General features: G+C 46.7%; 2 protein-coding genes and 1 long non-coding RNA gene across 5 annotated transcripts in view; 2 read left to right on the forward strand and 1 right to left on the reverse strand.

Annotated features, from left to right (window-relative positions):
- LOC137481026 (uncharacterized) overlaps positions 1–9,039 on the reverse strand; it is a 23,662-nt gene extending 14,623 nt beyond the window's left edge. Inside the window, exon 1 of the long non-coding RNA XR_011003261.1 lies at positions 8,643–9,039. This is a non-coding gene — a long non-coding RNA (uncharacterized lncRNA). The remainder of the gene's footprint in view (positions 1–8,642) is intronic.
- Positions 5,573–16,769, forward strand: LOC137481021 (fatty acyl-CoA hydrolase precursor, medium chain-like). Of its 3 annotated transcripts, XR_011003258.1 has the most exons (15): positions 5,573–5,770; positions 7,580–7,772; positions 8,446–8,590; positions 9,034–9,167; positions 9,473–9,626; positions 10,511–10,612; positions 11,438–11,542; positions 11,670–11,723; positions 12,199–12,339; positions 12,424–12,510; positions 13,491–13,638; positions 13,826–13,957; positions 14,213–14,285; positions 14,706–15,337; positions 15,576–16,769. XR_011003258.1 is itself a non-coding variant. In XM_068202467.1 (14 exons), the coding sequence occupies exons 1-14, from the start codon at positions 5,698–5,700 to the stop codon at positions 14,878–14,880; spliced, it is 1,716 nt and encodes a 571-aa protein (XP_068058568.1). In that variant the 5' UTR covers positions 5,573–5,697; the 3' UTR covers positions 14,881–16,769. The 3 variants fall into 3 exon arrangements, 1 of the variants encoding a protein (XP_068058568.1); XM_068202467.1 differs by having other exon boundaries at positions 14,706–16,769; XR_011003259.1 differs by lacking the exon at positions 11,670–11,723 and having other exon boundaries at positions 5,577–5,770.
- Positions 16,770–17,636: 867 nt separating this feature from the next.
- On the forward strand, positions 17,637–23,126 carry PDCD2L (programmed cell death 2 like). The gene is made up of 7 exons (XM_068202472.1): positions 17,637–17,786; positions 17,876–18,039; positions 18,153–18,222; positions 19,235–19,818; positions 20,827–20,940; positions 22,338–22,486; positions 22,970–23,126. The coding sequence occupies exons 1-7, from the start codon at positions 17,676–17,678 to the stop codon at positions 23,098–23,100; spliced, it is 1,323 nt and encodes a 440-aa protein (XP_068058573.1). The 5' UTR covers positions 17,637–17,675; the 3' UTR covers positions 23,101–23,126.
- The last annotated feature ends 509 nt before the right edge of the window (positions 23,127–23,635 follow it).

Consider the following 23,635-nt stretch of genomic DNA (forward strand, 5'->3'; position numbering starts at 1 on the left):
CCTGGACCTTTTAGAGGACCAGGACAACAGGGTTTGTTTACAGTATGACAAGGTATTCTGCTTCACAAAAGACAAAGAGGGAATGGACCCAGAAGACAAGATGAAACAGGTAATGCAAGAGGTAAAAAGACAGGAGGCTGAAATGAGAAAAAAGAGGGTGGAACAGGAAAGATTGAAAACTCTAAGTGAACAATATGACCAATTGGAAAAACAATACACAAAATGGGGATTACCTGCTTCAGATCAGAATCTATTTGTGGATCTGATGCAGGAAATTGCCACGGAATTAGGGTTGTCGAATTGCTGGATCTGTGGGGGGCTAAAATCTGCTGAGAAATGGCCTTGGAAGGGTGAGGGTTTGACTCCTGAACAGCTACTGAAGTGGAAGGCCGACTGGACCCCCAAAATAATTCAAAGACCAGAGGGGTGGGTGCTAGATAAACAGGTAATTGGAACTTTCTGTCTCAGCAGAGAAGGTAGAGAATACTCAGAAGTTGTAGGCTACACTCCGTGCATATCCACTTTAACCATTAACTCTACCAGCAAAATTAAGACCTGGCAGCCTGAAAACCCTACTGGGTATTGGAGCCAGGAAAAAAAGGATAAGTGCGAATGGAGTGATAAAATCGGGCTTTGCTGGAACAAAGGCCCCAGAGCCAACCCATACCAGTCAATCGATGAGTTAAGTAAATACTGGGATGAACCGGAGAACATAAAGAATAGATGGAAAGCACCAAATGGGTTGTACTGGATCTGTGGGAAAAAGGCCTACAGCGAGTTACCTCAATGCTGGAAGGGATCCTGCACGGTAGGACTAATCAGACCTGTTTTCTTCACTTTACCCAGGTCAGAAAGCAACTCACTGGGGGCCCCCTTGTATGAATCTCTAAATCGGGAGAGGAGAAGCTTAAAGGAAAAATTCCCTCTCATTGGTGGGGGACAAACGTGGGGGGAAGATGAATGGCCCGCAGAAAGAATTATTGAATACTATGGTCCAGCAATGTGGGCACAGGATGGGTCATGGGGATCTATTTGCTGAACCGCTTAATAAGGCTGCAAGCTGTGGTAGAGATTGTATCCAATCACACCTCAGATGCCCTCGAATTATTATCCAAACAATACTCTCAGATGAGGGCCTTTGTATACCAAAACAGGATAGCCCTCGATTACTTACTAGCCGAGGAAGGGGGAGTCTGTGGGAAATTTAACGAATCTCAGTGTTGTGTAGAGATAGACGATTATGAGGAAACTATTAGAGACCTGGCCACAGAGATTAAACGAGTGGCCCACGTGCCGGTACAAAAGTGGAACTCCCTGCTCCAGTCATCGTGGTGGGACCATCTGTTCGACGGGGCCTGGTGGAAAAAGGTAATTTTCTTCATTTCATGCTTGGTGGCAGGGGTCATATTCGTACCCTGTCTCATCCCCTGTTTCATAAGGCTCATACGCTCAGTAGTACAAGGGATGCAGATGGCAGCATTACCAACAGCTCCAGAATCCGCTCTAGGAAAAACGAACCAGGTATCAAAACTGATGACACTAGAAGAGGAGACCCCACATAGCAGGGCAGCTGAAGCCCTAGCCAGATTCGAAAAACAAATAAAGAGAAGAGAACAGATACACAAATACTACCACGAAATTCCGGGAGAGGACTTGAACATGGGGAAGTAAGGAAAGAATATATAACAAACTCGTTGTAGGCACTGTAACTGTAAGACAAAATAAAAACTATAGAAACTAGTAGAAATAATAAGTAGGGCGCAAATTAATGGGTTAATATAAAAGGTGGGGGATTGTGATATGTAACAGGTATAATTCGCGTAATTTTCTTGCTTCATATATATATAATGTTAAATAGTTGTTAGGATGTACCTCTTGGCATTAGAAGCCCCCCCCTTCTCAGGCAAAACTAAGTGTGTGTTGAAACCTGATTTACAATCAAGGAGATGTGGCTCGCCAGGAGATGGGCTGTTGCATCCCAGGTTTGGGTTCACATTATGGGTTTTTCTTTGTTAGTTTTCCAGTTCTCTGTACCCTCGTGCATCCCCTGAGCTTTTCCCTACTCCTGTGGTTTCCGTGCCCGTCTCCCCGTTCTCGCGGTCCCACTCACCCCAAAGTCTCGTGTCCGCCCCTGCCGTGTTCCCATTGGTCACTGTAGTACACGTCATCACCGCGATGTCTGTACCCATTGGGCGGGAGGGCTCCCCATCCGCCCTGTCCCTTCCCTATATCACCCCACTGCTCGGCATGCTCGAGGCCATTTGCGTCCGTGCGAAGCTGGGAGCTGCTGCAGCCTTTCCATCGCAGCTTTCGCAGCCAATAAAGCATCCAGCCGCCACGCGGACGGATTTGGACGAATTTCCTGCCTCTTTGTTTCTCCCCTCGCGCCGACGGCAAAGCGCGGCCAACAGCCCACCCCGGAGCGCGACAGCAAAAGCGCCCGGAAACTGCAGCGAGCCCCGGCCCCGACGAAAAGCTGAGACGCCCAAGCCGGGCATTCGGGAGCTGACCGGGGCAGACAAAAGTAAAGAGCAGCCGCGATGGGCCTTATCTGAGGTGATATGGAGACACCCAGGCGCTGATCATCATCAGGAACATCCCCACCCCGGACCAATACATGTGAATACTCTGTTCCCGTAAATTTCATCAAGAGTTTCCACTACACCAGATTTTGAATTTCTCTACCTTGTCCCCGAGAAGGAAATCTCATCATAAACTTGTGGGACTTTAAATGAAACAAAGGACTGAATGCCGAAATCCTGGCCTCGGGCAAAATTTTCCCTATAAAAATCGCTTGTGCCAGGATGGTGGTGTGGAGGCATAGAGTGAAACCTCTGCTGAGGCTGATCTCTGTGTCTTGCACCCAGCGCCGATCCTGGGCTCGGCACTGTCCTTTTCCGTGTGGCTGGCTAAGTTAGATCTCTATTGCCAAAATAAATTCTTTTTATGTTTTTAATTTGGCTGGATCATTTTTCATTTATAACATACATGAATGTTGTGGATGAGGAAGACTACATGGGTTTCCTTCATACAGATCACGCAGATAAGCTACTGAAGGAGTATCAGCAGAGAGAGTGTGTTGATTTGGAACAGATGATGTCAGAAAGTTGAGAACAGGTCTGGGTTTCATGGTGAAACAGAAGGAATTGTGTGGTTTCCTGTCTGCTGAATCTGGATGGGACTCTCACTAAACCTGAATTATGTTGTCTGGAAGCTCCTTTAGGAACCGTTGGGGTGCTGTGCAGGAAGGACAGAAGAGTGCACCCAGAGCTGCCAAATCTGCAGTTACTCAAGGATGGTTTTAGCTCAGCTGTTTCTGAGGGACTGAGCAGTGTGCATGGGCTCCAGGTGGTGCAATGGATGGTTAAGCTCTGATACAAGATCTGTGCCAAATGGCATGGCTTTATATCATGACATTTCACCCTTTCTTCTTTACAGGCCTAAAGCTTTTCTCACATTTCAGTTGCATTTTTAGGAGTTTAATTTTTTTAGGGATTTTGGCTAGAGAGCTGGCTGAGGGTAAGGCACCTGAAGGTTTAGTAAAGGTTGCCTGAAGAACAGTTGTTGAGCGTGGTTACTGAAAATATTTTCTTAGTAAAATATTTCACTTAGGTGGCCACAGTGAGGACTTTCAGCCACTTGTGTCTGGATTGTGGACAGCAGTGAACTTGTTTCTAGCTAAAGCTGCTGTCAGCTGCAGAATCTGCATAGAAGACTTCTCAGCAGTGGTGGTCCTGTTGATTTTGGTTGACCTTTATAAAATTGTAGAACTTTACCTATATTTGATTCAAAACTGAAAAAGACAAAACCATAATTTAAAAACCCCAGAAATGTTTGAGAAGTTGTTATGGTTTTAGATGGAACAGAGCAGGCATCGGGTGGATTTGAGTCCCAGGTGATAGTTGAAAACACTGTCAGTAATTGTAAGTCACCAGAAACCAAAGAACTAGAAGCAAAATGTTCACTTGCAATTGCTAACAGGAATTTTCTCTTAACATACATATCGTTTTCCAGTGTATTTAGTATAATTTCATGTGAGTTGATTGTCCTCATTGTTTTCTCAGCAGCTCAGACTCACAGGGTTCCCCATCTGCCAGAGTACAGTGAGCACTGGCCGTGCCCTCAGCCTCAGGAGCTGCACCCCAGCACAGCCTGGCAGGGTGTGCAGGGCACTGGGGCAGAGCTCAGGAGGCACCACAAACACAGCACAGGCTGCAGACACAGCCAGCACTGCTTGGGCTCAGCTGCAGGGCCTGCCACCAGTTTGCTCTGGGAGCAGCCAGGTTAAAGGTGACTGGGCTTTATCTGCAGGGGCTGTAAATCACACCTGGGCACATACACGGGGCAAGATCTGGAGTAAGGTACACAAGGAGCATTTGGAGTAAAGTGCTCAAGCACAGCCACAGCACTCAGGGTTAACAGGAGCATAACAGATGTGCTAAACTAATTGAAAGACTGTGGGTCTTGTAAGGCACTGAGCTGTAAAGAGAGGTGTGAGCAGAATGGATCTGGAGAAATGGAGCACCTCTCCTGTGGAGACAGGCTGAGAGAGCTGGGTTGTTCGGCCTGGGCAGGAGAAGGCTCTGGGGACACCTCAGAGCCCCTTGCAGTAGCCCAAGGCAGCCTGCAAGAAAAATGGAGAGGGGCATTTGCCAAGGGCATGTAGCAACAGGACTAGGGGCAATGGCTTCAAGCCAGCTAAGGTAGCTTCAAATCACACAGACAGAAGAAATTCCTCCCTCTGAGGGTGCTGAGGTCTGGCACAAGCTGCCCAGAGCAGCTGTGGCTGCCCCATCCCTGGCAGTGCCCAAGGCCAGCTTGGACAGGAAGAGGCATCTACTCATGCCACCTCTTGCCACGGCAGAGGTGGCATGAGTAGAGCTTTGAGGTTTCTTCCAACCCAGACCATTCTGTCATCGTATCTTCTGATTCTTTGAAATGTTGTTTCTGACAACTGAGAATTCCCGTGATCTGAAATTGCACAACTGCCTTTCTGGTTTTTCCAGAGGCATTAGAGTTACCACACAAATACCACCCTTTAGTATTTCTCCCACTTTACAAAAGCTGGTAATTCATCTCTTTGTTGTTGTTACTGTATTGCAACACTATTCCAACCAACCCTGAGCACCCAGAACTGAGTGACAGGTGTCTCCTGCACCCTGCAGGAAAAGCTGGGGTTTTCCTAGTATTGGTTATTTTGCCAGAAAGCAGGCTTTTCTGAGAATAAAAATCGCTCCGTTCTCCTTCAGTAAAAGTACACTTTTCAGGGGTCCTGGTTTGCTCTTGGCTATATTGCGTTTCTGACACGGAAACCTGAATACCACAGTGAAGTAAATGTAAGAAGGCAGAGCCGAGGTGCCTCGCAGGTGTGTGCAGTGCAGGGTGAGGAAAGCCTGCCCTGGTGTCGCAGCCAGAGGTGCTGCAGCAGCAGGACACCGCTCCCGGGAACGCGAGGCTGCTCCCGAAGCATCTGGAGCCCCTGTGCCCGGGATTCTGGGAGTCACATTCGAAAGGAGCGGCGGGGAGGCAGCAGGAGCCCCGCGGGGCAGGAGGGCTCCCTGCTCCCGGCCCGAGCCCGGCAGTCCCGTCCTGGCTCGCAGCCCGAGCCCTCCCTCGCCTCACCCGTGTTTGCCTTGCGTAAGTGGCCCAGGGCGAGCCTATAAAGGCCCGGCCTGCGGGCTTGGTGCCAGTGGCACCATGGCAGCTGCGAGGGACACGGCGCTGCTGGCCTGGATCCTCTTCCTCGGGGGCACGGCGCTGGTGGCCACAGGTAAACACCGGGGCTACTGCCCCTCGGGCCCTGGAGGGCGAGAGGGCACCGGCAGCTGCCTCCCGGGGCCACCCGGGAGCAGGGCTCAAAGCCTGGGCAGAGATGGGCTCAAACCCTGGGCAGGGCTGGGCACAAACACTGGGCAGAGATGGGCTCAAACCCTGGGCAGAGATGGGCTCAAACCCTGGGCAGGGATAGACACAAACCCTGGGCAGAGATGGGCTCAAACCCTGGGCAGAGATGGGCTCAAACCCTGGGCAGGGCTGGGCTCAAACCCTGGGCAGGGCTGGGCTCAAACCCTGGGCAGGGCTGGGCTCAAACCCTGGGCAGGGCTGGGCACAAACCCTGGGCAGAGATGGGCTCAAACCCTGGGCAAGGATAGACACAAACCCTGGGCAGAGATGGGCTCAAACCCTGGGCAGAGATGGGCACAAACCCTGGGCAGAGATGTGCACAAACCCTGGGCAGGGCTGGGCTCAAAGCCTGGGCAGAGATGGGCTCAAACCCTGGGCAGGGCTGGGCTCAAACCCTGGGCAGGGCTGGGCACAAACCCTGGGCAGGGCTGGGCTCAAACCCTGGGCAGAGATGGGCTCAAACCCTGGGCAGGGCTGGGCACAAACCCTGGGCAGGGCTGGGCTCAAACCCTGGGCAGGGCTGGGCTCAAACCCTGGGCAGAGATGGGCTCAAACCCTGGGCAGAGATGGGCTCAAACCCTGGGCAGGGCTGGGCACAAACCCTGGGCAGGGATAGACACAAACCCTGGGCAGTGATGGGCTCAAACCCTGGGCAAGGATAGACACAAACCCTGGGCAGAGATGGGCTCAAACCCTGGGCAGAGATGGGCTCAAACCCTGGGCAGGGCTGGGCTCAAACCCTGGGCAGAGATGGGCTCAAACCCTGGGCAGGGCTGGGCACAAACCCTGGGCAGGGCTGGGCACAAACCCTGGGCAGAGATGGGCTCAAAACCTGTGCAGAGATGTGCACAAACCCTGGGCAGGGCTGGGCTCAAACCCTGGGCAGGCATAGACACAAAACCTGAGCTTAGCTGGGCACACAAACAGAGCTGCAGTAGCAAAAGTTTCATTTCCGTTTTTAATCTGCTTTCAGTCATTTGTCTTACTTGCCTTCTTTGCAAATAGCAAAATCAAATCCCTGTCTTGAAATCTTGCCTGCTGAGGCCAAACAGCCACAGTACCACTTCTGTAATTTGATGTTTGAACTTTCACACAGATCTTAAAATGAGTCTTGCTTAAATGTTAACAGGTTTTGTTTGTGCAAGGCTATTTTAGGTACGTTAGAAGCTTTTTCTTTTGGCTGTACATACTATCAAGGGTGTGGAATATGTTTTCTCTGATTATTGTCTTTTCTTAATGAGAGCAACCTATTGGGGTTTTATGTAACAACCCAGTGCAAAACAAAACATGAAGATCTATATGCAACCACTAAAGTGTGTGTGGTAAGACAATACATATTATATACCTGAAGGAGATTACATACAGACCAATCAAAATGAAGGCTGAAATAATGTCAGCCACTATGATTTAATAAAGGTATAATAAAAGTGCGTTAGAATAAATTAGTAAATCTAAAATTTAAATGAGTAAACACTAGTCATCAAATTAGTAAAACAAAAGAGTTAAATAAACTAGCAGATTAGAATGGTGTACTGCTAAATCGGATGAGAGTTTGTTGAAGCTTTACGTATAAAAACTACTTGTTTCAGTGAACAAAAGGTGTATATTTAAGTAGCAAATCTAGCAACTGCTTACAGACAGAGCAATGATGTGATTTTGTGCTGCTGTCCCACAGAAGAACCAGAAGCGGAGACCAAATATGGGAGAGTCCGAGGCTACCAATTCACAGTGGACACAGCTGAGAGGACTGTAAATGTCTTTTTGGGACTTCCTTTTGCTAAGCCTCCACTTGGATCCCTGAGGTTTTCTGAACCCCAGCCACCTGAGCCGTGGGAAGGTGTCAGAGATGCCACTTCCTACCCACCAATGTAAGGCAATGATCAAAGCACTGAACCTTTCATGATGTTATACTCTGTGCACTTCCACGGCACTGATGTGCACACAGGGCCATCCACAAAGACAAATTCCTTGGTGCCCTCTCGTTGCACCTGCAGCTGCTGCAGCGGATGCATTTCTAAAGACACTCTGTGAGCTGCTCTCTTTACCAAAAGCTGCTCTTTCACAGGCATCAGTGATGAACTGAGATGGAGCAGCCCTTTGCAGACAATGCTCTGGCTTGGGAGCACTTGGCCTTCACTTACCAGTCACTATAAACCTTTGGAGCAGAGACAGAAGGAAGCTGAGGAAAGCTTGGAATACAACATTAGGGGGATAATGCTGAATCAAGTGCTTAAAAGGGCACATAAGAAATGCACAGCAATCCTAACCTACCTTGTAAATGTCTCACTCCTGTTGTCCTACGGCCCTTTTTGTGTGACTCAAGCCTAATATCCACCATTGCAACGTAAAAAGCTACTGGAGATGTGAAATTATTAATTTACATTTTCATATATATTACACATACCAATCTAGAAATGTGTTCACATAGCAGTCTAGATCAGTTTCTGGTTGGCACTTTGATGTGGAAGTCCAAAAGAGCTTCTCTTCACAGCTTTCTGGTTTTAGTGAATTCTCTTGCTTGTTACTTTTTCATTTATTCAGGTGCCTACAGGACCAAGTACAAGGACAGTATTTTTCAGACATGATTACCAACAGAAAAGAGAAAGTTCCTCTGCAAGTGTCTGAGGATTGCCTGTACCTAAATGTGTACACCCCCATTTCTACAGGAAAACAGGAGAAGCTGCCTGTAAGCAAAATCCTTAGAGCACCTTGAGCAAAATTATCTGACAGCACTCAACCTGTGCCATGAGCAGACGTGCAGGGACACTTTTGTAGTGATGATCAACTTCCCTGCTTTGCCCCAGCAAATATTAGCTGAAATTGAAAAGAGACACCAAATCCTATTTTACAAGTAAAACTGTATTGGCATTTTAGCTAAGCAGTGCTTGATTTAATCTAAATGATCTGTCCAAGGTCACAGGACACTGACACAGTGTAGGCACTTAACAAAATCAGTGCCATTTTGTAGACCTGCAGGCCTTAGATTTGAAAGAGTTCTGCAATATGAGAAACGTAATCTGAAAGAATCAGGATTGAAATAGCACAAAATATTCTATGTTGGGCTAAATTTAACTTTTATCACAGGGAGCTCTTACCTGTGCTGGGTTGATCCTGTTTTTCTCTTTTTAGGTCTTAGTATGGATCCATGGAGGCGGATTAGTTTTTGGAGCAGCTTCATCATATGATGGCTCAGCAATAGCAGCCTTTGACAACGTGGTGGTTGTAACAATTCAGTACAGACTAGGTATTGCTGGATATTTTAGGTAAGTTGGTTGATCTCAGTTTTTCCAAAGTGATTTCCAAAAGGATGTGCGCAAAGCCTTTGTAAAGAGAAGAGCAGAAGACTTGCTTATGCAAAGAAACATTTCTGAACTGCACCTGCAAGCGCTGGGGACAATTCCCAGTCCCAAGGCAGCTTCCAGATCTGTTCTTGTGGGGCTGCTGCTCCAGTCTCAGGGCTTCCCAAGCCAGTCATCTGTCAGTTGCGTAGAGAAGTTCTGTGCAGAGAATGGCAGATGATTGCTCACACCACAGATTGTCTTTTCCTCTTTGCTTGCTGTCCCTGCAGCACCGGTGATGAGCATGCCCGAGGTAACTGGGGATACTTAGACCAAGTAGCAGCTCTTCGGTGGATTCAGGAGAATATCATGCATTTTGGAGGAGATCCAGGATCTGTCACCATCTTTGGAGAATCTGCAGGAGGAATCAGTGTTTCTGCTCTGGTAAGTTCATGGTAATATTAAATTGTAATTTCTATGGGGAAATAAAACCCTCCATCCATTTTCAGTATCTGCATGAGAAACCAGTGAGAGAAAAGGGATGGTGACACATCACCTGGGTCTTTGATACAACAACGAGGCAGCAGTACAGCAAAACAGTACAGACTTTGAATGATAAAAATGTGTCATTTTCATACTCAAAGGTTGTAGTTAAGTAACAGCATGTTATTACTCATCTGCTGAATTGAATTCTGCTTGGTGTGGGTATTTTTTTTTCAATGTAAAAAACGTTCAAAGTCTAATCTCCTGAGAAAAGTCCTTTAAGAGGAGTTGTGGACTCTTGCCCATTTTCTGTTTGCTTTGACAGCCACTTGTGCAAAGTGATGGAGGTGAATAGTCCTGGTAGCTGATGCAGCCCTGCAGTTTGTGACCCAGTGATTGTGTAAAGTCTTTACTCCAGCACAGAGCACATTGGCGGTGATGCTCTCCTTCTCCAGTCTCTCCCACTCTGGTACAGATCACACAGCCCAGCCAGGCTTTGTTGTACATGGCAGACAAATCCCTGTTTCCTCTGGCCAAAAGCTCTTTCCTGCCCTTCTGCAGCACAGCCAGACTGCCTTGGGCACATTCCATCTGTACCTGCCTTGCAGTGTGGTGCCAGGAAGCGTTGGAAGCAAAGTGCAGTGGGAGGGGAAAGGCACTGAACTCCTCATCCCTGCGAGCGCTGCCAAAGCACTTTGCACAGCTGGACTATGGTCAGAGGCTACACAAGGACACTCTTACCACATGGGCTTTCAAAATGCTCCAAATGGCCACTGCTGATACTGAAATCCAAAATCCCTGGCTAGAACACAGTGCTTGTCATGCTTGTTCTTGCTTTTTCACAGGTCTTATCTCCCCTGGCCAAGGGCCTGTTCCACAAGGCCATTTCTGAGAGTGGCACTGCAACCCTGGGCTTGTTCACTGACCAGCCTAAGGAGGATGCACAAGTGGGTATCTGTGGTAATTTTAATTACTTTTTCCAGGCAGTTCTGCATATCGTGAACTGTTCAGTCCAAAATATAGAAACATGGTTTCTTTCTTGTGAATCAAAGCAGTCACTAAAGACAGTATTTCTGTGTGCAGACAGAACATGTTTAATGATGTGTCGCTTTTCAAATCCCCAAATATCCACAAAGAGAAAAGAATCAAATATAAAGGAATATTGTAACATGTAGTGTCTTCAAGAAAAGTCAACTTACAATTTTGGCTGGAAAATTGTATCCGATGCTGAATATTCTTCTCTTCTATCCTGTTAGGTGCCTGTAGTGTGCCAATAAACAAGACTTTATTAATTTTTTTTTTTCATTTGAGAACAACAGGCTTCCACCCCTTTCTTTTCTCTGCAACTACAAGGAACAATTTCCAGAACCTGGAAATCAGGGATATAAGAGACAGCTCTCCCTAATGACAGCGCTTGCTCCAGCCAAAAAGACATCACCAAGAGTGGCAGAATGTGCTCTCTGTTACCCTGCAGATGGTTTATTCTCTAACTCCTTTATGTCACCCAGCCTTCTCAGCCCAGCCCATTCTTTACCAGAATGGTCTTAGAATATTTCTGTGTCAAAAAAACCTGAAGGAAGGGGTTTTCCCCTTCTGCCCAGCCTGTGGTGTGAAGGATTGTGACGGCTTCCAGTGCCCTCCCTCTGGAGCTGGGACAAGGCAGGCTCCAGCAACCTTTGTGCAGGAGCTTTGCCTGCTCCTGCTGGGCTCGCTGTCTCCTAGAGCCAGACACGGGAAATGTGTCCAAATCTGTTTGTTCTCACTGCTTGCAGAAAATTGCTGCTGCCTCTGGCTGTGAAAAATCCAGTTCAGCTGCAATGGTTGAATGTTTGAGAGGAAAAACAGAAGAAGAACTACTACAGATAACACTGAAAATGGTAGGCGAAATGATACTTCTTGCAATTAAATGACACCTCAGACTTTTGCATACCAGAGAATACTCTTTGCAGGCTGTAATATTAGAACATGAAGTGGATGTCAAATGTGACTTTCTTGATTTTTCAGGACATGACAGCACTGCAGGTCTGCAATGACACCTCGCCTGAAAAGTGCAAACAGGTTCCTGCCCTTCCATTCTGCATGCACTTGGAATCACCTGTGGTTTGCTGTCATGCTCTACCAGGGCAAGGAAAAGAAAATGGCACAGATGATTCTGGAGAACCTGAAAATCAAAGCATATATTATGTGCTCCTTAAAAGTTCTTATCTTAATGCTTATGTTCCTTTGAAATTTCAATACAGAAGTGGATTTTCCCCACTGTTCCACACATCCATGGCCATACTGAATTAAGAAAAGATGTAAATTCAACATAACAACCTCTGCTTCACAAACATTAGAAATATAACGTTAATCTTCACAGAACCTTCTGCGTAGTGCAAAAAATTGGTCAGAGAAAATGTTAAGATGGCTTGGAAAATATTATTTGTTGTATTTTCATTGGGCTTCTCTTTGGAACTGCAGTAAAAATCTGAACTTCTTTATGAAGCAAATTGAATGTTTAATGAAGCTTTTTCTTTTTTCCCTTTTTGTTCAGGATTTTTTTTTCTCCAGTGCATGTGTAGATGGTGCATTTTTTCCAAAAAGTCCCACGGAATTACTATCTGAAAAATCAATCAATGAGGTCCCATACATAATAGGAGTAAATAACTGTGAATTTGGATGGGTAATTCCTATGGTAAGACATTTAAAGTGTTGTTATTTAAACATCATTTTATAAATAGAGGCTGTTTTAGTAAGTCTGATTCTCTGTATCACACAGATGATGAAATATCCTCCTTTTGTGGATGGTTTGGATAAAGAAGTTGCACGTCAAATTTTACAGAGCAATTTAGCAATATTCATTAAGGTAAGAGACCAGTTTCAGAATAACCCAGTGCTGCTGCTTTGCTGGTGTGGCTGTCATTACCCCTGGAGGGACACATTTCACAGGGAAATGCCATTGTGCTGGACAGCTCCCTGGACTGGGGCAGAAATGGGCACAGATGTGCTGCATTCCTGCAACCTCTAGTGACTGGAAATACTCTCTGCATTTCCAGGCTAAATGGCCCTCTTCTTAAAAAGGAGTTCAGTGGCAATCCAGGAGTGATGCAGGTAGCTAAACACAGGTCTCCTGGGACATTTTAGATAGCCCCAGGCCCTGCAAGAGTGCAGAGTGCCAGCAGGTATGGCAGGCGACCTATGGGACACGACCTCCTAAAGCAGCAGCTGGGCACTGGAAAGGAAAGCCTGAGAGGTTTGGGGTGCACTGACGCCTTTGTTCAGGTTTCTTGAGGTTTTGCTTCCCTGTAATTTACAAATCTCTTGGCTCTGTGGTGCCTTTGTGCTCTCCGGAAACTGCTACATAGAGAAATACAGATTAAGAGGCAAGAATGAAGGACTCTAGAAGCAGGGCCAGTACTTGCAAGGATCATTCAAAGACACAAACCTCCACCATGAACGTGGAAATGCAGAGCCCAGGCTTGTTCTGAACAAGAGAAATTATGGTCATCTACAACAACCAATGGATTTTATGAAACCCAGCAGGGTTTCTGTGCTGTTATGAAGGTGTCTCCACAGAAGAGAGAACAATCAGCATCACTGACTGCTGTTTATCTGACGGTGGTTGGTCCTTTGATCTTGCATCCCTCTCTTGCCTGAGATCACCTGTATCCCTAGCTGTGTAACTCCAATCCTGAGCTCCGAGCCATGCTCTGGCACAGCTGAGGATTTTCTCTGCAAGCTGTTGCTTGGGGATTTGCCAGGGAAGTGCAGATGCCACGCTCACTCACCGCTGTTACTCCTGATAATACTCATCATCATTACAAGTACTTTTAATTGCTGTTTCAGGGCCTTACATCTGAAGTTGTTGACCGAGTGTACAAGGAGTACATTGGGGATGCAGAAAGCCCTGCTCAGGTCCGAGATGGCCTCCTGGATGCAATGGGAGATGTCTACTTTGTCATCTCAGCTGTGGAAGTGGCCAGACACCACAGAGGTAACCCAGCAGCTTCAGAACAGCTGTAGAACTCTGTCTGGGGCTGGTTTGGCCAGTGTGCAGCACTTTTCACTATCCAGAGAACTGGAAGTGTTTTCATTTAACCAAAACAGTTTTTCGTGAAAGTGTATCATCTTTGGAGCAGGTATTTCCAGCTCTCAAACCAGCACTTTTCTGTATCCTCTAGATGCTGGCAACCCAGTCTACTTTTATGAATTCCAACATCGACCAAGTTCACTGGAAGGTGTGGTACCAGACTTTGTAAAAGCAGATCATGGAGCTGAGATTGCCTTTGTCTTTGGAAAGCCATTCTTAGCGGGTGATGTACCCATGCTTACTCCTTATTCCTTTTAGAACCTCATTATTACTCATCTCAATTACTGCAGGGCTTTAGAGCAGAATTTCTCTCTTTGAAGCATTATAAACAATAAACTTATATACGCATAACTTATATATCATAAGCAGTATAATGAGCATAAACATTTTCTGCCTTCAGTAGTAGATACTTGCAATTGATATAGCTGCTACTAATGATTTCCTTTCTAATGTGGCTGTTTCATCTCTCCCTTTGCAGGAGGTGCTACAAAAGAAGAAAATAAACTGAGCAGAACTGTTATGAGATACTGGACCAACTTTGCTAAAAACGGGTGAGGATCAGAATGCTAATTACAGCTCAAGTTTACTCTCTGCTGCCCAGAACATACTTACCTGCCTGAGGCAGTACTTACATGGTGGTTCCTCGAAATTTGGCAGAATTTAAGTTAAATATTGAAGCACTTTCTCTTCTTAATGGTCTTTTCAAAGAACCTGCAGACACGAGGAAATAAAAAAATCTAGGAGCAGTTACTCCATCTGCAATGGAGTTTTAGATCTAAAATTAATGGCATCTCTTACACTTTTGCTGTTCCACTGATGAACATTATCATCAAATACTGTCCGTTTACTCAGGTACCAGAATCACATCATCTGGGCTCATCTGCTGGTTTTCTGAAATGCTCTGAACCTGAGCAGTCAGAGAGCAATGGATTGGCAAACAGAGAGCTAACTGTTCCTTCTATTATTTCCAGAAATCCCAACGGAGAGGGCTTGGTCCATTGGCCCCAGTATGACCTGGAGGAAAAATACCTGGGAATAGACCTGGAGCAAAAGGCAGCAGAGAAACTGAAAGAACACAGAATAAAGTTTTGGGCACAGCTCACAAAACAAAGCCAGACTGGAAGGAAAAAACACACAGATTTATAAGAGCTGTGGAGGGTACAGTTTGCTTTGAAAACCCAAAGGAAAGTCAAACAAAATGAGTTTGTCAGGATACAGAGTAATAATCACTTTCTAACTCACTGTTGTGTAATCTGCTGTCCTCATCACAGTGAAGGCAGAGAAACAAGGGGCATTTGGAATGTTTGTCGGACTGAAAATCACTATTTGATGAAGGAAGCAGAAAAAACCCCCACAATGTTTCCAGGTCCAGACAGACCATGGTACCTACTCAGGGCATATCAAAAGGAATGGGCAAATGAATTGAAATCTGTAAGAAGTAATCTACACAGAACATACCATAAGTGTCAGACTATTGTATATGCTTATTCCCTTCTTCTTTCAATTGGAGCATGGTCAGTTGCCTTCCTAGAGACTCTTTCTGCTTGCTTTAACTGGAAATAGCCTTTAGGCAGCAGAGCATCCATCACACTACATCTGTGAGGTGGGCTTGACATCTCACACAAGAGGACAGAAAATCTCTACTTGTTTGGTTGGTTTGTGAGTTGTTACAAATAAATGTTGCTTTGATTTTTTGGAACTTCTTTTTCTTTCACTTAACTGACGGAGGCTAATTCCCAGAGGTCAAGTCACACGCGAGAAGCCAGAAACGTGCCCAGTTTCTTTCTTCCACCTAAATGGTTTCAGGTATGACTCTGTCAGGTTTCTGTGCAGGACCTGAGGCTTAAGGCTCTTTGACAAATTCTTCTGGGGTGTGACTGTGTGTCCTTCAACCCTTCCTGGCAAATGCCCAGTCCAGTGGCTGGAGGAGGACACGGTGCTGGCAGGACAGACCCCCAGGGAGGCAGAGCGGGGAGCCAAGGCTGGTGGTGCTCCCTGCATGTTGTTGGCTCAGCACCACCAGGGAGAAGATCTGCTGACATGCAGAGTGTGCACCCCCAGCCTCCCACAGCTGGGGAATGGGTCAGGACACACAGGGAGGGAAGTGGCTTTTTTGCCAAGTTACATGGCAAGCAGGATACAAAGGAACAATGTGGGAATCCAGGAAGCCAGGAGAGCTCTCCTCATCACCATAAACAAACAAACAGCCCTACTCCAACCACCCCTTTAACTGGTGCCCAGCTCCCACATCCCACAGCACCCAGGGGGCTCTCACAGGGACAGCCCAAGCTCCTGCTGCTGGTGTTGACCCTTTGTAGGTGTCTTCTTCCTCCTCCTCACCTCTGGCTTCACTTGCTTTTGCACACCTGTGGATCTCAAGCAGTGTCATCTGCACTACCTGGCCGCCCCCTTTTGTGCATTTTCCATAACTTGTGTAAAACACCGGTTGTGGCAATTAGTAACAGCTCATTGCAGCAACCATACTGCCAGTTCTGTCACACAATTCTGACCCCTTCCCTTGTTTTGGTCTCACACAGCCTTTGTGTCCATTAGCGGTGCGTTTGTTGAATCAATCTGTCTGTCCTTGTACATTCACAAAAATCATTATCCTAACAAGACAGAAGAAATCCTGTGTCTTTGGGAATGCAAAGCCATAAGTATAACTCCTGGGTAGAAGGGAGCTCTCTTATTAGGCACACATGATAACAAAGTAGTTTCTGACTCTGTGAGAGGAAGCGTTCTGTCCATCTCTGGATTTCAAACCCCAAATGTAAAGACTGGTACACTGTCAGAGAGCTGACAAAGGAATAACACCATGGCCACAGTCAGTAGGCTGTACATTTAAACAGCAGATACTTCCATTATGTTCCAAACCCCATTTTATTTCATGGCTTTAGTATTCATGGTCACTTGGTTCAGATTCCCAGCTGCACCTATAGCTGAAGAAATTGTTAGCAGCATATTTACTGATACTATTCAGCAAGCACTGCTGCTGTTCTGTTTGTCACATTCCATCAATAAAAGCTTTAATCTTTTTTTGAAGTTTATTTCTATTGTCCATAATTACTAAAATTGCCTGTTCAAGGTGGTCACCAAGTATGTTTGTTCTGTGCCAGTCCTGCTTCTCAGATCATCTTGTTGCTAAGTGTGAAATATGCAAATTTTGATTGAGATAGGATGTTCTTTGCTGTCTGACCTTTGTAACTTGCAAACCTGATCAACAAGGAGGGAGATTTAATCGGTGAAACAGAGCGGCCAACAGGCTCTAGGTGATGTCCAGCTGTTAGAAACACAAATTCCTGGCCAGCACAATTGCCTTGTTAAGGTTTGGGGCTGGACGTGTTCCACTGATCTCAGCCCCGGGGAGGGTAACAAAGCTCGGGGAGAAGGATTTCCACCGATACTCGAGGAATGCAGAGTTCAGGGGCCACGAGGACATTTGGCAGAACCCCCAGATAAGGAAGAAACAAATCCAGGCAACTCAGCAACTCTGTGGAATCAGCTGCGAGTGGGAAAAGGGGAATTCCGGCAGGGGCAGGTCAGGAGCACCAACTCCTGGAGCAGCACACAGGAAAGCACCGAGCCAAAGGAGGAGAAAGAGAGCAATTAGCAGGAGAAGTGAAAGAATCATTAACCAATAGAAGAGAGAACACTAATTAATAAGAGAACCACGTACCTTGCAACCAATGCATATTCGTATCTTTGATTGCTGAAGGATGTAAAGAGTGGAAAATTTTGCCGGTCGTACTGCTCGCTTCGTGGATTTACCGTCCGGAGCCTTTCAGCGCAGAGGCGTGGGTGTATCCGTGCCGGGAGCCCGGCAGGGAAGGCCCGGTTCGGACCAGCGCCGTGTCCCCGGCCGGGCCGGCAGCCGCCGTGAGGGGAACGCCCGGCCCGCGGGCGCGCGCGGCGGGCTGAGCGTGCACGCGCGCGGCGGGGCCATGGCGGGCGGGCCGCCCGTGCTGCTGGGGCTGCGCGACGCCGCCATGGCGGGGCCGGGCCCGGCCGGGCCGCTCCCCGCATGGGCCACCAACAAGCTGGGCGGCACCGCGGTAGGGCCGGGGCGGGCCGGGGTTGGCGGGGCCCGGCCGGGGCGCGGGGCGGCCCCGGCCGGGCCTGAGCGGGGGTGTCGGTGTTGCAGGACTGGGTGCCGGCCGTGCGGGCGGGCCCGCCGCGGTGCGCGCGGTGCGGGCGGGCGCTGCTGCTGCTGGTGCAGGTGTACTGCCCGCTGGAGTGCGGCCCCGCGCACCGCGCCCTCCACGTGTTCGCCTGCGCCGCGCCGCGCTGCTGGGGAGCCGCCCGCAGGTGAGCGCGGGGCGCATCGCTGATCGGCAGTATGGTTGTTGTTGTTGTTGTTGTTCCTGCCGCCGGTCAGTTGTCCCCTCACCCCGTGTTTCTCTTTGCCCGGCACGCGGAAGCTGGAAGGTGCTGCGCTCCCAGTACTCGCAGGCCCAGGACAGTGACGCCCGCGCTCTCGCCGTCCAGCAGGTACAGCTCGGCTCTGCCTGCCCGGCTGGGCCGCTCTGCCCCGGAGCCGCAGCCGAGCCCAGCGAGCTGCACACCCTGCAGCTCCTGCTTTCGATAGCCGTGACCTTCCTCCCGAAGCTGCGCTCTGTGGGGGTTCCCAGTCACCTTCTGTGGCTGTGCGGAGAAGTTGTGGGCTCGGAGTTTTTGTCACTGCGCTGTGCTGTTTGCTGTAGGACAGTTAAATAATATTTAACCTACTGTTTGTATCTATGCTAGGTTGATTTTAAAGGGGATATTGCAGACCAGCTGTGTAGCCAAAACTGACACTTAATATTTTAGTTAGTTGAGCTGATTAAACTTTATTTTTCAATTTCAGGTGGATTGGGCTATACTGTTTAGGTTTGGATCTTTAACCTGTTTTCTTTGTCTTGTGTTTTAAATGGATCTCTTTAAATTTAGCACAAGCTTTTGAATTAACGTGACTCAATAATTATTAATGTACTTGTGAGGAAAAACGACTTGTTAGCTAAAGCAGGTTGGAAGAGTAGGGTGGCACCAAACAAGTGGAGGAGGGCAGGGAGGGTTTATTCAGTTGGTGCATTTGCAATGTGGAATCTTGGCCTGTGGTAAATGTGCTTTTACTGGTGGTGTTATTATTATTTCCTTGTGTTTTCTGCCCTTTGTGTGCAGAATTCCTGTTGGGTGCAGTAAGCTCCTTCAGCTGGAGCTGCCCCCGCAGCTGACAGGGGCTGTGCCACAGCCAGGGCATGGCAGCAGGAGGCACAAGGGCCACTCAGAGGGCTGATGAATTCTTGCTCAGATTCTCCCGTGTGAGGTGGTTTTGCCATAACTGCTGGTGTGGGAAGTAAACATGGGTGTGTTGGGAAGTACCATGGTGAGGAGAGTAGGTAACAATGAGCTTTAGGTTAAGGTCTGAGTTCTCCCATCTGTGAGAAGCTGAATTTGAAGTGCATCAGGGTGGCAGACCATGGCAATGTTCTCTTCCTCTTTTTTTTTTTTTTTTCATTCTCAGAAACAAGAATCAAACTTTGCTGCAAAGGATTGGTGTGAAGATGCAGACGACTGGGGAGCCTGTGATGGAGCAGAGGCACCTGCATGTGCCTCCCTTGAGCTGCTTGGCCTAAAGGAAGCTGTGAGCAGTGAGGTGGAGTGTGCATCCCAGCTCCAGCAGCTCCACCTGTCTGAGCCTGCCCATGGCCCAGGTGCCCAGCACACCCATCCTGCAGCCAGTGAGGACATGGATGGCCCAGGTGCCCAGCACACCCATCCTGCAGCCAGTGAGGACATGGATGGCCCAGGTGCCCAGCACACCCATCCTGCAGCCAGTGAGGACATGGATGGCCCAGGTGCCCAGCACACCCATCCTGCAGCCAGTGAGGACATGGATGGCCCAGGTGCCCAGGACACCCATCCTGCAGCCAGTGAGGACATGCTGATGGCTGTGGCTGGTTCAGCTCCTGTGTTCCAGCCCTTCTACATGAATGTTGTGGATGAGGAAGACTACACGGGTTTCCTTGATACAGATCACGCAGATAAGCTACTGAAGGAGTATCAGCAGAGAGAGTGTGTTGATTTGGAACAGATGATGTCAGAAAGGTGAGAACAGGTCTGGATTTCATGGTGAAACAGAAGGAATTGTGTGGTTTCCTGTCTGCTGAATCTGGATGGGACTCTCACTAAACCTGAATGATGTTGTCTGGAAGCTCCTTTAGGAACCGTTGGGGTGCTGTGCAGGAAGGACAGAAGAGTGCACCCAGAGCTGCCAAATCTGCAGTTACTCAAAGATGGTTTTAGCTCAGCTGTTTCTGAGGGACTGAGCAGTGTGCATGGGCTCCAGGTGGTGCAATGGATGGTTAAGCTCTGATACAAGATCTGTGCCAAATGGCATGGCTTTATATCATGACATTTCACCCTTTCTTCTTTACAGGCCTAAAGCTTTTCTCACATTTCAGTTGCATTTTTAGGAGTTTAATTTTTTTAGGGATTTTGGCTAGAGAGCTGGCTGAGGGTAAGGCACCTGAAGGTTTAGTAAAGGTTGCCTGAAGAACAGTTGTTGAGCGTGGTTACTGAAAATATTTTCTTAGTAAAATATTTCACTTAGGTGGCCACAGTGAGGACTTTCAGCCACTTGTGTCTGGATTGTGGACAGCAGTGAACTTGTTTCTAGCTAAAGCTGCTGTCAGCTGCAGAATCTGCATAGAAGACTTCTCAGCGGTGGTGGTCCTGTTGATTTTGGTTGACCTTTATAAAATTGTAGAACTTTACCTATATTTGATTCAAAACTGAAAAAGACAAAACCATAATTTAAAAACCCCAGAAATGTTTGAGAAGTTGTTATGGTTTTAGATGGAACAGAGCAGGCATCGGGTGGATTTGAGTCCCAGGTGATAGTTGAAAACACTGTCAGTAATTGTAAGTCACCAGAAACCAAAGAACTAGAAGCAAAATGTTCACTTGCAATCGCTAACAGGAATTTTCTCTTAACATACATATCTTTTCCAGTGTATTTAGTATAATTTGAGTTTATAGTAACCATTTCTTATTTAAAATATTTATGTCATATTGCAAACCTTACTGGACGGCTTGTTTCTTTTTTTCATACAGTTATGGAGGTGAAGATGGTAATGAAAAATATGAGAAGAGTGAAGTCAAAAACTGGGACCACACATTCCATAAATTCATGAAAAGAATATCTGTGTGTCCTGAACAGATTCTAAGGTATGTTGATGTTCTGGTTGTACAAGGGAGATACAAATCATTGGCATGGATGGTTCGTACATCGAAATAAATTCTTTAATTGGAAATATGTCTTTGAGGCTTCTCTGAAATCCAGGCACAGAGGTTTCCAAGAGACAGTGTTGAGGTGGAAGTGTAAAACATTGGTGTGCTGTTGTGATACATTTCCAAGGTCATCTGCTCCTCTGAAATTTTGTGATCTGTTTGGAATTTCTAATGTCTGTCCTGCAAGGAATTTCTTGTTTTAAAGCCCCAGGGCTGCAGCTCATTGTGGCTCAGCACCCAACAGGCTTCAGGTCTTGTAAATCTGCTGTTTTTTCCTAGAGCAGAAGCAGGTGTAACCTCAGAGTAGCTGCTCTTCCTGAGAGAGGAGTTAATTCTGGATGGGAGTATAGCAAAGAGTAAATCATAAGTCATTCATAGTAGCTGAAAATACAGGTTTTCATGGATCACACCAACTGTTCCAGGGAGTCCAGTGCTGCCTGTCTGGTCAGGCTGTCTCAGTGTAGTGACAGGGCTTTTTTTTACCAACTTTCTGGTACTAGGTGGAACCAACTGGGCCCTTTTTGATGAGGAGCTAAAAGTCTGAGTGGCTGCTTAGACAGAGAAGAAACATGAGAAACTTTTCATTAATTGTCAAAGATTATACAGGAGATTTTCTAATGCAGAGTGCAAGTAGCATTTTCAGACAGCTTTTCACTGGACGTGTCACTTTGCAGTATTGTGCTCTTTTCAAGTTGCCATTCCTCTAAAACATCAGCTTTGGTGCTCCCTGGGCTGTCCCTGGTTAGAATCTTTCCCTAGCCTCCCTTTGCCCTTCCTGGGGACTCTGAGTGTGCTCTTAGACCCCCATTTCCCCTGCCTGCAGAGCACAGAATCTCCTGCTTGGCAGTCAGTGGAAACCATCCTTGGTCTTTGTTTCCTGCTAGCTGTGAAGCTCTGATAGCTCTTACAAATTAACCATCACTTCTGAGCCATGGCTACAGTGGTTTTGAGACCAATTTGGTATTAAATCTTGTTGAATTTTATCTTTTATTGCTACCGTTTAGGATTCCATTTTCCAGGAAAGTGTAGTTTACTTAGTGAAATTATTCTGGTACAGCATATTTTGGAGGTGACCATTCAAAGCATTTGTCTTCTCTAAATCCAGCTCTTTCCTTAAGATTTTCCAACTATTAACCAACCAAGTGTTTCCCCCTCCCTGTCTTTATTTTTTGGTTCATGACTCCTTTGGAGCTACTGACTCACAACCATGTTTTTTACTTGAAGCAGGTTCAGAGATTTCAGCACCTCCTGAACACTGTTGCCGACACATAAGATTCCCTATCAAATTTAGATATTTTAAAAATGATAATTTTTTCCTCCCTGTCTTCTCTCAGATACTCTTGGGGTGGCCAGCCTTTATTCATCACGTGTCCTCCAGCCAACCTGGACCAGGCTATTCCAGCCTGCAGTACCTGTGGAAGCAGCAGAGTGTTTGAGTTCCAGCTGATGCCCACACTGGTCAGCATGCTCCAGAGTGACTCAGGTGCTTGGCTTGGCTGAATCAATATTTCTAACAGTCTCCTTCTTGGGAAAGCGCAGTGAACTGCAATTTCAGTTGTTTTCAGCTACCCACACGTGCTTAACCACAGTTCAAAGAATCCGTCTCCATTACAGATTTCAGTGACCAAAGAGAGAACTCTTCTTCATGGAGACTCTCTGATTACAGCTTGAGTTGTTTACTAGTGAACTTTAATAACTGCAGTATGGATAATTCCATGGCCATGGGAGTGTTTGTCTTTATTGCCTCTTAAAGGAGGCCATGAAAGATAATAAATGCTGTGAGATAAGATTGCAGACACTTAAAAATCCCTTTGAAAATTCTGATTTAAAATGTTTAACATTAGAAAATGCTGTTTACAGAGGAGACTGAATTAATTTGTGCAAAGACTGAAGTCCAGTGGTAAGCACTAGCCCCTGATTTTGTCACTTTTCATACCCTTATGTACCTGTGTTGCTTTGGTTTTAGATCTGTCAGTGGAATTTGGAACTGTTATAGTTTACACGTGTGAGAGAAGCTGTTGGCCGACAAATCATCAAACTCCTCTTGAAGAATTTATTTTTGTACAAGAAGACCCGGATCAGAGATTATTTAAATAAATTGTATTTCTCTGCATAGATCAAAAGTCTGGGGTGTTTTGGTTTCTTTTACTACAAGTGTGTAATTGCATAACAGAATTTCCCTCAGATGTGGTAAAAAATTAAATTTGTTTGATGTCATTGTGCTTATTTCCAAGAATAACTGATTGAAAGATATTAGGGTGCTTCTGAACTGTGGTGGCAAAATTTGAGTACTTCGGTTACACATGGCAATTGAAGTCTAGAGATTGTTTCACAGCTCTAGTTACTCTTAGCATTTGGGAAAGAAATAAAGGAGAAAACCTTTCCTGTATACTATTAGTATCCATCAGCCACTTAGAATCCAGTTTTTAGAAACTCTTAGCTGTGAAGAGCTAAATGCCAGCCTGATTTTAAAAAGCAATTCTGCATTGATTTGCCCGTAGATTGGAAATCGGGAGGGGAGTGGCTGAAGGGCCTTGCTGTCCCTGCAGCCTTCCAACATGAAGCTTTCCTGTGTTTTTCCAGTGAAGGAAATGTTCCATTTGTGTGCTAGAATGAGCTGTGGCAGTGCCAT

The sequence above is a fragment of the Anomalospiza imberbis genome, chromosome 12 (assembly GCF_031753505.1).
Source record: "Anomalospiza imberbis isolate Cuckoo-Finch-1a 21T00152 chromosome 12, ASM3175350v1, whole genome shotgun sequence".
NCBI lineage: Eukaryota > Metazoa > Chordata > Aves > Passeriformes > Viduidae > Anomalospiza > Anomalospiza imberbis.